Source organism: Chelonia mydas, chromosome 10 (assembly GCF_015237465.2).
Source record: "Chelonia mydas isolate rCheMyd1 chromosome 10, rCheMyd1.pri.v2, whole genome shotgun sequence".
NCBI classification, from domain to species: domain Eukaryota; kingdom Metazoa; phylum Chordata; order Testudines; family Cheloniidae; genus Chelonia; species Chelonia mydas.
Genome location: NC_051250.2, coordinates 35,373,987 through 35,387,445, shown reverse-complemented (window position 1 = coordinate 35,387,445; position 13,459 = coordinate 35,373,987). Strand labels below are relative to the sequence as shown.

At 53.0% G+C, this 13,459-nt stretch overlaps 1 protein-coding gene across 2 annotated transcripts; it reads right to left on the bottom strand.

The window, feature by feature from the left end:
- Positions 1–299: 299 nt before the first annotated feature.
- On the bottom strand, positions 300–13,114 carry MCRIP2 (MAPK regulated corepressor interacting protein 2). Of its 2 annotated transcripts, none has more exons than XM_037911465.2 (5): positions 12,797–13,114; positions 12,365–12,443; positions 4,574–4,704; positions 2,115–2,216; positions 300–747 (listed from the first exon to the last, which is right to left on the bottom strand). In XM_037911465.2, exons 1-5 carry the CDS (start codon positions 12,849–12,851, stop codon positions 677–679), a joined length of 438 nt encoding a protein of 145 aa, XP_037767393.1. In that variant the 5' UTR covers positions 12,852–13,114; the 3' UTR covers positions 300–676. The 2 variants fall into 2 exon arrangements, with proteins under 2 accessions (XP_037767393.1, XP_037767394.1); XM_037911466.2 differs by having other exon boundaries at positions 4,574–4,701.
- Between the last annotated feature and the right edge of the window lie 345 nt (positions 13,115–13,459).

The window sequence follows — 13,459 nt, the reverse complement described above, 5'->3', positions numbered from 1 at the left end:
CTCAGCCAGGGGCACCAGCCGCAGGTAAACTCCCTGCTGCCCATGACCAGCCCAGCTGCAAAGGCAACCAAATATTCTGACCCAGCAGCCCATCCCCATCACTCAGACACTGGCTCCTTTGCATGCCCCCCCCCCCGCCCCCCAGTGGAGGAACCAGAAGAGTCACATGTGGCTCTGTCTGGTGCCACCAGCCTTGCAGAGGTGGAGTGGCAGCGGGTGGCTGTACCAGGCCTTGCTGTCTGTTGCCCCTCCTTGGCCAGCACCAAGCCTGCAAATAAAGCCCCACAAGCAGAGCAAGCTTCCATCCACTGGCAGTTTCAGCTCTTTATTGTACCAAGGTCCTGGCTACAGATAACCATTGTCTTCCCATAGGGCAGAGCTCAAGGGGCAGAAAGAGGAGAGAGATGACAGGGGGTAGGGGGTCACAGTCCTCTCTCTCCCTCCCCACCCACGCTGCAGTTGTGTCGCCAGGCCCTAGAGTCTGCAGGAGTTTCAAGTGTCTGAACACTGGCACTTAAGGAATCCCAGCCAGGGCAGTGGGCTGCTCTCCTCCCCTGTCCAGGCAGAGGGCTGTGGGTGGCATGGCAGAGCCGTGGTCCATTTCCATTGGTGTCACTTGGGCTGGGATTATTTTAACAAGCGTATTTCTTACACTGTATTTTTGGTTGTTGTTTTTTTATGAGCCATTTTCAATTTTGGCTAGAAACTGCTGTGCCCACCATTCCTCCAGGTCAATCGGCACGAAATCTGAAAGAGAAAGAGACTGGAACAGAATGCATGGAGATAGAAGCACAGCTTAACGGCACTCACACTGGCATATGGCAATTCCCCCATCTACCACTGGGGGGTGACATTGGACTGCAGGCGAAAGGCTCCCTGTCCTCTTTTCTCCTGGCTTCTCACCACTGCCCCTGTTTGAGCTCAGGAGGGAATAATTCCCCTGCCGTGGAGCACCTCCCCTTCTTTCAACCACAGCAGATCTGCTCTTCCTGCTGGCTGCTGCAGCTGCCTGCACCATGGCTCCCCTAGTTTTTTCTTTGTGCTGCTGGGAGTATGAAGGACGCTACAGCTACCCCCCTTCTTAGTGCGTTTGATCAAGGTCTCCTTGTTCCTGCCACGAAAGTGGCGGCTTCGCTCCCTGGAGCTATGTGACTGGGCTGCCAGGTGTGGAAACCTTGGTGCCGTCAGTTTTGGAGGAGATGAGGGGGCTCCTCGTGGGAGTCTGACCCCGCCTGCTGCTCCCAGGAGAGCCCTAGGCTTCCTGGCAAAAGGCTTCCCCAGTGAGTGAGTGGGGCCAAGTCAATGGTGCTCATGAGTGATCTGGCCAACAGCAGAGTTACACAGTGCTGGTGACTCAGAAGGGGGCACTCTTCCCCTGAGCCAGATCTGGCCCAATCTGCCGGCATGGTGCTGGTGGGGGCTCCCCTCTCCCAGGTGCCACTGATCCAGCCTGGTCACTGGAATTGGGGATTTTTTACAGAAGAACCAGAGAAGGGAGCTCCTAGTGACTTGGGCTGATTCAAGGTCCCAGGGCACTTTTCTCCAGAGCAGGGGACGAGCCCCAGGCTCCTGGGTAACAACATGCTGCCCTCCTGTGGACGTCTGCACTGCAGCTGGGAGCGAGCCGCCCGGCCAGACCCACTCAGGGTCACCGCGTGGCTGTTCTGGCTGGGGCTGGCACTCAGACTCTCTCACCAAGGGGGACTGGCTGGGCTTCAGAGCCTGAGCTCCAGCCCACATCGCAACCTCCACTCTGCTACTGTCTGCGTATTAGCTGGTCCTGCTGGCACCGGCCTGTCACCCCGGGCTGGGAGCACCCAACTGGAGCCCGCGAGCGGACAGTCAGCACCAGAAGGGGAGAGGGGGCAACAGGCATTTGAGGTGGGAGCAGAGAGCAGGAAGGGGTGCTGCGGAGGGGAGCAGGGATAATGGTGGACCCCCTCCCCCCAAGAAGCCCAAATGCAGTTGGTGGGTCACCCTAATGAAGAGCTGGGGATGTACTGGTCTCTAGGAAGCCAGCCTGGTCCATCAGCCAGCACGTAGCACCTCCTCTCCTGCATGCATCTCCTGCTGAGGTATGTGCCGCCCCCTGCAGGTGGCCCCTGGACACTTACTTGTCAACACGGGGTTGGGAGTTTTCTCTGCATATTGCACCGGGCCACGCCCGCTCTCCCCTGGCCAGCTGCCGTCCAGCTGCTGTTCTACCTGCTGCCAGGCTGGAAGGGAGAGCGAAGCTGTGAGCCACCATCACACAAGGGAGCCTGAGCTCTGACTGGTCCAGCACAGGCACTGCCAGCTCTGCTGTAAGTTGGATCCCCCTTGTGCTTCTCCGCCCCCCTTTCCCCAGCCCCCTATGGCCTCCCCATCCCCCACCTCTGCCCAGATCTACAAGATTCTGCTCCAGCACCTGGCCTGGGGCAGGCATGTTGCTGCTGAGTGTGGGGGGGGGGGCTCTCATGGGTGTGTCCCCCACTGTGCCCCAGGGATAGGCTTTCCCTGCCTGCCCTGGCAAGTGCTGCTGCCTGCAGAGCCCCCAGACGTGGACCCAGGAGAGGAGACATCACTGGGCTGCTCTGGCCACCGCACTGTGGAGATGCTCCCTGGAGCTGGTGACAGCCTTACCAAGGGAATCGTATGCCCATGTGGCAGGGCAGGCAGACCTCCTCCCCCACCGCTAACAGCCCCCACCCCACACACACATTCCCTGTGTCTGAGGCCAGAAGGAACCACTGGGATCATGGGGGTTGAACACCTGTGTAATGCAGGCCAGAGAACAGCCCCCAGTCACTCCCTAGAGCAGATCTGTCAGAAACACACCCAGTCTGGGCTGAACAACTGTCAGTGCTGGAGAACCCCCCATACCCCTTGGTAACTTCTTCCAATGGGTTTCAGAGTGGCAGCCGTGTTAGTCTGTATCAGCAAAAAGAACGAGGAGGACTTGTGGCACCTTAGAGACTAACAACTTTATGTGAGTATAAGCTTTCGTAGGCTAAAACCCACTTCATTGGATGAACCGATGAAATGGGTTTTAGCTCACGAAAGCTTATGCTCAAATAAATTTGTTAGTCTCTAAGGTGTCACAAGTCCTCCTCGTTCTTTCTTCCAGTGGTTAATTCCCTTACTCTTACCAATTTACATCTGATTTCCAGTCTGAATTGGTCTGGCTTCAGCTTCCAGCCAGTGGATCCTGTTTGGATCTTTGCTATACTGAAGAGCCTATTATCAAGTACTTATTCCCCAAGTAGGCTGTGATCAAGTTACCCCTCAACCTTTGCTTTGTTAAACTAACTAGACTCAAGAAGCTCCATCGGTCACTATCAGGCAGGTTTTCTAATCCTTTAATCATTCCCATGGCTTTTCTCTGACCCCTCTCCAATTTATCAACATCCCACTTCAGCTGCAGACACCAGAACTGGACACAGTATTCCAGCAGTAGTCTCCCCAGTGCCAGGCACAAAGATAAGATCATCTCTGGTCCCACTCGAGATTCCCCTGTTTACGCCTCCCAGGGTGGCATTAGCCTTTGAGCCACAGCATCACACTGGGAGCTCATGTTCAGCTGATTATCCACCAGGACCCCCAAATCCCCACTCAGAGTCTGGTCAAGCGAAGGAGAAAAGGGGATGCTGGCTGCAGCATGTCTGGATCACAAGAAACCTCCAATCAACATCCTCAAGTGCTCAGAGATGAGCGATGTCATGGAGGTGGCAGTTTGCTGGGGTAGTGAGAGAAGGGCCAAGTCACACAACAGGATCCTTACCATGGGTAAGCACCAGGAACCCCTGGCACAGAGACACCCCTATGTCCCTTCTATCACGTTACAGCCCCCGGGAACCCCCAGCACTGAGACACCCCTGCCTCCCCTCTGCTCTGTTACAGCCCCAGAGAACCCCAGCACCAAGACACTCCTGCATCCCCTCTGCTATGTTTCAGGCCCTGGGAACCCCCAGCACCAGAGACACTGCTGCGTCCCCTCTGCTTTATTACAGCCCTGGGGGAATACCCAGCTCCGAGACACCCCCTGTTACAGCCCCTGGGAACCCCTGGAACTGAGATACCCCTGCCTCCCGTCTGCTTTCTTACAGTCCCCAGGAACCCCGGCACCAAGACAACCCTCTGCTCTATTACAGCCCCCGGGAACCCTCAGCACCCAGACACCCCTGCATCCCCTCTGCTGTGTTATAGCCCCCAGGAATCCCCAGCAGCAAGACACCCCTGGGACTCCCCAGCACTGAGACACCTCTGTGTCCCCTGTGCTACATCACAGCCCCCGAGAATTCCCAGCACTGAGACACCCCTGCATCTCCTCTGCTCTATTCCAGCCCTCGGCACCGAGACACCCCTTCGTCCCCTCTGCTACGTTACAGCCCCCAGGAACCTCCAGCACTGAGACTCTCCTGCATCCCCTCTGGTCTATTACAACCCTCGGGGAACCTCTGGCACCGAGACACCCCTGCGTTCTCTCTGCTACGTTACAGCCCCCAGGAACCTCCGGCACTGATACACCCCTAGGAGACTGGGGTTTACAGAGGCTTCTCTTCTCTCTCTGAACTAGCCAGACCCCACCTCTTACTTTCATAGACAAAACGGACGTTCTCCTCGTGGGCCAGCGTGTAGCTCTCCTCTGTGGCTGCCGTGGGCTGTGTCGTCACCGGGGGCTTCTTGCCATTCACTCTGTTGAACACGAGTTTGGGAGTTGGGCTACTGAGGCAAAGAGACAAAATCAGAGGCTGAAAAGACAGAGCTCTCTGCGTCCAGAGCCAGTCAGCTGTAGGATAGGGGGCATGGTGTAACGAGAGGAAGTGGATCTGGTGGCCAGAGACTGGGACTGGGAGTTTGGACTCCTGGGTTCTATTCGGCAGGACCTGAGACAAGTCACTTTGCTTCTTTGTCCCTAAATTTCCCCTCCCCCCTTCCTTTAGCTGTCTACTCTATGTTGATTAGCTCTCTGGTGCAGCACCTGTCCCTTTATCGGTCCAGCACCCAGTACAATGGTGCCTTGAGCTCAGGTGGCAGCTCTAGGCATTAATGAAATATAAACACAGTGAGGTGATGAGACCGTGACTAACGTTTGCAGTCTGCTTTCTTTAACTAACAGCCTGTTATTATAAATGATCAAATTCAATGCATGGGACTTCGATCATTTACTGTCGGGGCCACTCTTTCTGCCAACACTCTTTCCAGATCCTCAGCGTGTGGACCAATGCTATGGCAGAGTCACTGCACTATGAGTTTTCACTGGGAAGGAAAATGTTGCAATCATCATAGGAGCGGCAGAATTGGCAAAATAAATCGAGCCAGAGGCATTTCAGCCGGTGCCTCATCTTTCCTTGGCTTTCCTTGGCCAGGAAGTGAAATCCTATGATTGCCAGCTTCTGGCTTCACTGTGCAGCGGCTCACCCCCAACCCCCACTTGGTCTAATAGATCTAGACATTAACATGGTCACTTCCTCGTCCAAGCACCAGCATCGGGTGTGGGCATGGTGTGTGTCACTACCCATTCAAGCCAGTGGAGGGAGCCCAAGGGCAAAATATGTCAAGTCTGTGGGTGCCACTAAAACAGACTGCTCCTAACTGGTTGGGTTAGAAAAGCCCAAGTCAGCCCAGAGAGCCAGCCTGCTGGTCCCCAGTGATGTAGCTGCAGAGATGGTCACAGGCCAAACATGCTCTGGGAGAATATAGGCTTCGTACTCTGAGGCCAGGTCTGCACTAAAAAGTTAGACCCAGCCGCATCGCTCAGGGGCGTGAACAATCCTCACCCCGGACCCAGCCTCGCCCCCAGTACAGACAGCGCTAGGTTGATGGAAAAATTCTTCTGTCGACCTAGCTGCCACCTCTTGGGAAGGTGATGGGGGAACCCCTGCCATCGGTGTAGGTAGCGGCCACACTGAAGCACTCCACATGTTCTCTCCAAAGGAGTTGAATATTTTACTATAGGCGGAGCTGGGAGCACCACCTAGAGTAAAGGTTGCCTGATGCTTCCCATTATAAGCTCCTGTTTTTAGTTGCTTATAACTTTGCCAAACTTCAAGCTGTTTAGGCAGAAATTTCCCATACTGAGTGTCTGCCTTAGGCTGATTTTTGGGGGAAGATTTTAGCCAAAATGGCTCAGATGTTTCTAGTAATGAGGCTTGGGAAAAAATATGTTTAAAAAAACTCGTGACCTTTTCTTTGAAAAGATTTAGCAGGGCCCCCATCTGCTTCGGAGCCATGATCCCCTGACAGGCCCAAGCAGGTAGAGGAAACTGTCTGATCTGAATGTAGAAGTGACAAGAGCCAGACCAGAGGGGCGGTGGTGTGGGCGGGGGGGAGAGAAGGAAAGGGGAGTAGATTGGGACAAAGGGTCTGGGCTGGTGGAGAGAATCTGAGGCTAGAGATGAGGGGGGGACGGAAGGGAAAGGGAAACTAGTGGGCTGGGGGGAGACTGGGATTGCATACCAATGGGGTGGGGTAGGGGGAAGGAGCGGAGGAAGCGGGGACACAGATCTTACAAGGGGCTGGAGTGCAGGGGGAGAACTGGGACTGGCAGGGCAGAGACTGGGACAAGGAAGCAGGGTTGTGGGGAGAACGCTGAGATTGGATAAGAAGCCCAGGGAGGAAAACTGGGACTGGGATCCAATGGGGATGGGGGACTAGAAGCTAGGGTGGGGGTGAGACACAGATCGGATGAGGAACTGAGAAGTGGGAAAGTGAGACTGGCTGAACAAGGAGACCGGAACTGGGGAGCCTAGGACATGCTGGGCAAGGAGACTGGGAAGAGAAGCCTGAGGAGTGGGACTTAGACAAGGAAGCAGGTTGGGGGAAATGGGCAGAAGAGTCTGTGCCCTCTAAAGCACAGTCCCCTCCAAAGCCTGGAATGGAACCCACGATTCCTGAGTCTCTCAATTCCTATGCTGTAAGCCAATATCTGTTAAACCCACTGGCAGCGTGTCCCATACCTCTTTAGTGTTGGACCAACGTAGAGGACAATAACCTACCACTGCTATCAGTTACCTCATTAGCTCAGTGGCAGAGGTCTGTGCAGTATATCTAAAGTGTCCAACCCTGCTGATAAACAATGTAGGACTAAATATGATACCACTTGATGGAATTTCTGGGCGCGGTTTAGTTTGATTTTTTTAAAAACCTAGGAAATTACACACCAACATGCCATCTTACACAAGAATATAGAGGTTGCTAAGTCATGCATTCAGAAGATAAGACATACCAGAACTAAGGTTGCCCATGCAACCTTAATTTGGCCCCTTCTGCATATGCATTATGGTACAGTCTTGAGTTACATGATCACACGCTATTTTTTCCCATAGGGCCTAGAAGGTGGAGGGCTCCACGAAGGATAATGTGGGTAATGTGTTTGAAACTGGAGTAGCTGCATCAATGTACACCACACTTTACACAAATGCACTAAGTGTGCAAGAAGGGTCTAAACCAGCAGAGCTACTAGAATTGACTGGGAATTTGATGGAAAATGCAGTTTCCACCAAAAAAACCCACCCTGATTTTCCAAAAATATTCAATTTTCTGTCAGGAAAATAGAAATTAAATATTGTGTTTCAGGACGGGTCAACCCAGATTGAAACATTTCAGTTTGTTGAATAGAATCAAAGTTTTTCAGGTCAGTATAGTATTAATCTCTTGTCTGCTTGAGCTGCCATAGTATCTCATGGGAACTGTAGTTTGGGTGCCTTATGCCACCATTCTTCTCTACTGAATGGCACCTCTGACTGTACTACATCTCCCATGATGCTCTGTGGTGGGCCCTGTAACTGAACCATTGTGGGAGGGCCTTGTGAGTCACCTGACCACAAGGCATCATGGGAGATGTAATCCTAGCCTCATAGAAGATAGTAGATCACAAGGCATTCAAACAGACCAAACCATTTGAATTTGGGAATGTGAAAACAGAAACATTTAAATGAAACATTTTGAAGTGAAACTTTTCAGAATTTGCTGTTATGGGGAAAATCTCCATATTTCAATTTTTCTTCCTGATTTGGGACAAAAACAAATTTTGAAATATCAGAATTTTGGATGGGGCAGAAATTCCAATTTCACCAGCTCTCATAGTTCCCCAAGTCTAGAAATTCCACCATACTCAAGGCCTCAGTTAGTGACCTGAAGGCCGGGACCTGCCCTGCCACCATTTGAGACCATCAGTCCTGAAAAGTGCTTGAGACCCTGTCTGACCAAGTCTCACAAAATACTGCTAGTCTATTTTTGACTCCATTGTCTGCCCCTGGGAGCCATTCCCCTGCCTTGATGAATCTGCAGTGCAATAACACAACCTAAGCAATGTCATATGATCCAGTGAGGAAGGCGCTCAGAATGCCAAAGGAAAATTATATTCTGTATAACATTCAACACAGTGTGAATGTTACAGCCAGGATGGTAAATAAGTGACTTGCAATTTTAAAGATGGTAAATGTTTAACGACCTTATTGTTTAATGTGTGAAAGACAACTGACAAAGGGGGAAAAAATGGAGCTTGTGTGTCTTTTCTTGTTTGGTTCTTGAGGATGGAGAAAAACGGCCAGAAAGATGTTTTGGGATTTTTAGGGATCCCCCAACCTCCAATCTGCATGATTTTCACATTAGACACCAAAGTGTTGTCTGCCCTGGGAAATTCTATGGATGACTAGAGATCTACTAAGATTCTGACACTGAAAATAGCAAAGAAATGAAAACTGATTAATAGAGAGGGAAAAACTATATAAACCTCTGTTTCTTGTTTTAACTCCTATTCGGTATCTCTAGCCCTTTCAGTTAAGAGCAGAGAAAGTTCCAAACCAGAGCATTGTGTCATCCAAGGAGTCCTCCAGCAAAAACAGGAAGACTGACATTCCTGATGTTTCTGAACAAAAACAAATATCAAACCCTTCCAGACCTCCACTGTATACCACAAATAAGGGGCACAGACATAGGTCATCTTGACGGGAGAATCTTGTGGCTATGAGTTAAACTGAAGTCTGGTCAAAATGAGAAAACAGCCTTTCATGGTTAATGAAGGCTGTGGTTTGTTTAATAGGCTCTAAGGGAAATAATATATTAACTGGTGAAATCAGTGGGTTTGACATCAGCAGTAACTTGCCCAATCATCATACGGCTCTTTTGCATACTGCATTTCCATTGGTTGCAATGCTTTTAAAGTAACTACATTATATAGTCTTCTGAGGCATCATAGCAGTGCAATGTCTAAAGTGTTCCAAAGATAGATTTTTTCTATGAAATATATTATAATGTTTCCCCTAGAGTATAATCCCCTAAACATAATTATATCTATTACCCATTTGGTGGAAGAACAGAAACAAGCAGACCAGTCACTCCCAACCTGTGGTCTGCAGAGCACTTACTGGTGGCTTGTGGAGAGTTGGTTGGTCCTATGGTGCTATCTTCTCCCTGTCTCCAGCTGCTACGCTGCACTAAGAGAACAACCACTTTCCCTCATGTTAACTTTTTATGCAGGCAATTACCATGGTGGTGTTATGTGATCCTGAATGGGAAGGCAGAGGGAACTGGGTGAATGGGAGGGGAAGTACTCACGAGACAATCTCTCTAATAAGGTATGGCCCAATCTATGAAAAGTTTTGAGAGCTTCCCAAAGTAGACACTGCTATCTGCCAGGGAATAATCAGGGCCCCACTATATACATCCCATCATGAAAATGAAGATTCTCCCCACACCAGAGAATTAAGCGGAGGAACTGATGATATCATCGATAGACTAATCTACTCCTTACTGTTTGGAGGTGTGTATCCCTCCCTGCCCACCTCAGCCTGATCTGAATGGATCTGCAGTTTCCTTGGCCTTTAACTGAAACTTCTCCCCCAGCTCTTAGTTCTGTTTCATCTGCAGCTTCAGAATAAAAATCAGATCTGATGGCTATGTCGTCACCAGAAATCTGTGTTTAATCATTCCAACAAGGGGCTATTTCTGAAGAACTTTTACAGTACATGCTACGGTTGGTTAAGAGTGAATATAGTTCTGCTGTTTGTAAATGGAAATACTGTCTGACTTCATTTGTTCATTGTTTGACAAATAGCATGTGATCATGTAATTAAAAACCAGTACAGTAATGGTCACTCCCGATAGGGCAGAGTTAAGGCTGTGTGTACAATAGCAATGTTGCAATAACCTGACTTTCAAATGCTTAGCTGTGCATCCCTAAGGTTTCCTTATTGCATTTTTGCTGTGTGGAATTTTGAGTGATCTGATGAGGGAGTCCATGCTGGAGAGATATTGGGAAGAAAAGGGCCAGGTGGAGAGGTCTGACGAGTGAGAAGGAGGCCACACAGCAAACAGGTGCTGGGAAGATCTTCTAGGTGCAATAAGATTAGAGTAAAATAAGTTTACTTTCATCCTAATTCTATGCACCATTCACAGCTGATAATTTTCCAGATGGAAGGGTTCACTGCATTCATGTACCCCAGACTGTACATGTGGGTGATCCAGCAGGGGGTGCCAAAGCATCCATGGGGCTCAATGTGGGGGCCAAGGTCCAGCCAGGTGGATCAGACAGCACAGTTGAGGACCAAGCATAAAGCTAAGGTGGAATACCACTCTGCCCTTGGCTATTTTTCCCTGGAGTGGACAACAGAGAGGCTTGGACATGGGCAGTGACTGTGACTTGAGCCAGTGGGTTGCAGTGGCTAACTGCCTCTGGCCCCTGCACCACCTCCAGCCTGGATTTCTTGCTATGTTATCATAGTGCCACATGCTGCTCTGACCTTTCCGTCTCCTCATGTGGGCTGGGAAACTAGGTAATATTTCTTATTGCAGGCAGGAGGCTGGGTGGGCCGTCCCAATGCACCTTCATTGCCCTTGCCTAGGCCACTGAATGCCTGAGGGCTGGACCCATTCTTATCTTCAGACCCACAAAGAGGGTTTAATTCCTTATCTTCAGGCTACACTATTTGAGAAAGAGCTGGTTGGGGTGGGGGTCAGAGACTGGGGAGGGTCTCTGCTTCTCCACCATGGGAGGATCCTCTATGAGCCAGGCTGTAAAGGGCTTGGACCCCATCTGCTTGAATCTACAGTTCCCATGGCCTTTAAGTGAAAACTCTCCTCACTGAGTTGTTTCAAGCAGAAGGGAGCTGGGGGTATGGATGAAGGAACAGAAAGGCTGCGGGGGGGGGGGGGGGGGGGGAACACCTATTAGTTGCGCCTGATCCTGTAATGGCTCATCTGAACCAGGCCATGAACTTCCAAAATGACCTCTGTATTTGGCAGTCCCCCACACCCGCCATGCTCAAGCACAGAAGTTTCTGAAGAGGCTCCCCTGCCTGGGACTGAGCCCCTGGGTGACGTCCTGGCCCCAATTAAGTCAATGGGAGTTATGCCCAGTGCTTAAAGTGGGGGTGGGGTTTGCAAGGTCACAGACGGAAGTTTTAAAAAAATTCTCCAGGGTCCCTGAGGGGTGCACTTTAAGGGTTGTCTTGCCAGAACCACTGCTCCCAGAATATGACGGACACCACACACACATTCTCCCCCCACCCCCGCATATCCTACTAGGTCCCAAATCTTGTGGCCCCACTATCCCTACATGGGTGTTGGAGCCCCGGGGCGCTGGCAATTCCAATGGGCTAGTATGGCTCCTTCCCTTAGATGGGGGGCAGCAGGAGGCCTTAATTTAGCAGAGGCCCTGGGAGCAACTAGTTCAGCTTCAGGGCATCCCCACGCCTGTACTTTGGTACACCCGGCTCCTGCCCCTCCCCCGGTGGGGAGCGTGTGTGCCTGTTCACTGGGGCAAAGGCTAACTCTGGGCAGCAGCAAGAGGGGGAACTGCCAGTGCTTCTGATCTGGCTGGCACCCCCTGGGCTACCCGCTCCACACCTCCACCCCCCACGCTGTCCCCCTGCCCCGCCCCCTAGCTCCCTGCACTCGCCCCCCACGCTCCGTGCCCCCTGCCCCGCCCCCAGCTTGCTGCCTCTCCCCCCACGCTCCCTGCCCCGCCCCCCAGCTCTCTGCACTCGCCCCCCACGCTCCGTGCCCCCTGCCCCGCCCCCAATTCTCTGCACCACTCGCCCCCAGTCCCCAACTCCAGCCCCGCCGGGCAGCGGGCCCTGCCCTAGCCTGGATCCCTCTCCCCGGCCCTCCGCAGGCCTTTGCCGGCCTGGGGAAGCAGCGATCGGGGCCGGTTCCCGAGTCCGCTGCTCGCCTCCACCCCCTGATCCTTCCCCGCCAGCCCCTCCTCCTGCTCCGGAGCCATGTGGCAAGGACAAGCCGGGTAACCTCTGCACAAGGTCACCCCTCCCCCGGGCTGCCGCGCCCCGCACCTGGGCACCCCCCGCGGGGGGCTGGAGCCGGGCTGCCGGCGAGCTGGGACCCGGGAGCGGCACGTGCCAGAGCAGCCCGGCCCGGAGCTCACCTTGACAGAGGCCAGGCGCTGTGCGGCGGCTGCCGGCCTTTCAGATCCGCCGCCTTGCTCTCCACCTGCTGCGTGGGACCTGCGGGGAGACAGCGGCGTCAGGGCGGGCACAAGCCCCGCGAGCCCCCAGCCGCGCTTGGGCACGACCCACAGTCCCCCGGCGGCACATCTCCCGGGCCCGGCCCCCTGCCCTCCCAGGTCAGGCAGGCAGGCAACGGGGCACGGGCGACTCTCTGCCACAGGCAACGTGGTGCTTGAGGAGGGCACGCAGCCGAGCGGGGCGGGGGGAGAGCTCCGAGGAGCAGCACCGGGGGAGGGGGAAGCAGAGTCCTCCTGGCCCCGCAGGGCCAGAACAGGGGCGCCGCCCCCCCACCCCCACCCCAGCCTGCTCCCACCAAAGAGAAGCAGCTGCCCATTTGGCTGCCCCCTTACCTGTCCTTCTCTGGGTGGCTAGCTTGCTAGGTCCCCTGGTAATCGTGTACATCATGTGCCCCGCAGCTCCAGCGGATCGTGTGGCAGGGCTGGAGGGAGCCCGGCACCCAGCTTCGCTGTTGCGCTGGGGAAATGCTTGCCCGGCTCCCGGAGCGGGCCGCTAGCAGAAGACGGGTCTAGCCAGAGCTTCCAAAGCCAGAGCTGCCTGTTGCAAAACTCTTCCAAGATGCCTTTGACTTTAACTTCGCTGCGCAGAGCTGGGGGTAGACAGCGATTCCCCTTTAACAGGCAGAGGGAGGCCGTGAGAGACAGCAGCATGTATGCAACACGCCCCCCAAGCCTCTTAAAGGGGCAGGCGGCGCCTCTGCTTCATTGTCCAACTACAAAACACCTAAGGCGCCCTGGATTCTGCTCACTGAACAAGGGGAATACACAGTGGAGGAAGAAATCGGGCCGGGCTCCTCCCTGTTCTCTCTGCGTTTGCTGGGTGAATCAAATCTTTGGTGTTGTTTAACCGTATTTTGTTTTCTGTTTTGTAGCTGAGCCTCTTTGGCGGCTGCTGAACAGTTGTTGCCAGCCAAGCAGTGCCTGATATTAATATACAGCCATTAAAAATAGTCCAGGCAAATAATCTTAAAAGCCACCACCAAAGGCAGGACGTTG

Excerpts from the sequence above, each read along its gene's own strand:
- MCRIP2 (XM_037911465.2), bottom strand. The coding sequence starts at position 12,851 with ATGATGTACACGATTACCAGGGGACCTAGCAAGCTAGCCACCCAGAGA. Across the intron at positions 4,705-12,364 it reads AGCGCCTGGCCTCTGTCAAG|TAGCCCAACTCCCAAACTCG; the intron begins GTGAGCTCCGGG and ends TCTTTGCCTCAG. Across the intron at positions 748-2,114 it reads TCCCAACCCCGTGTTGACAA|ATTTCGTGCCGATTGACCTG; the intron begins GTAAGTGTCCAG and ends TTTCTCTTTCAG.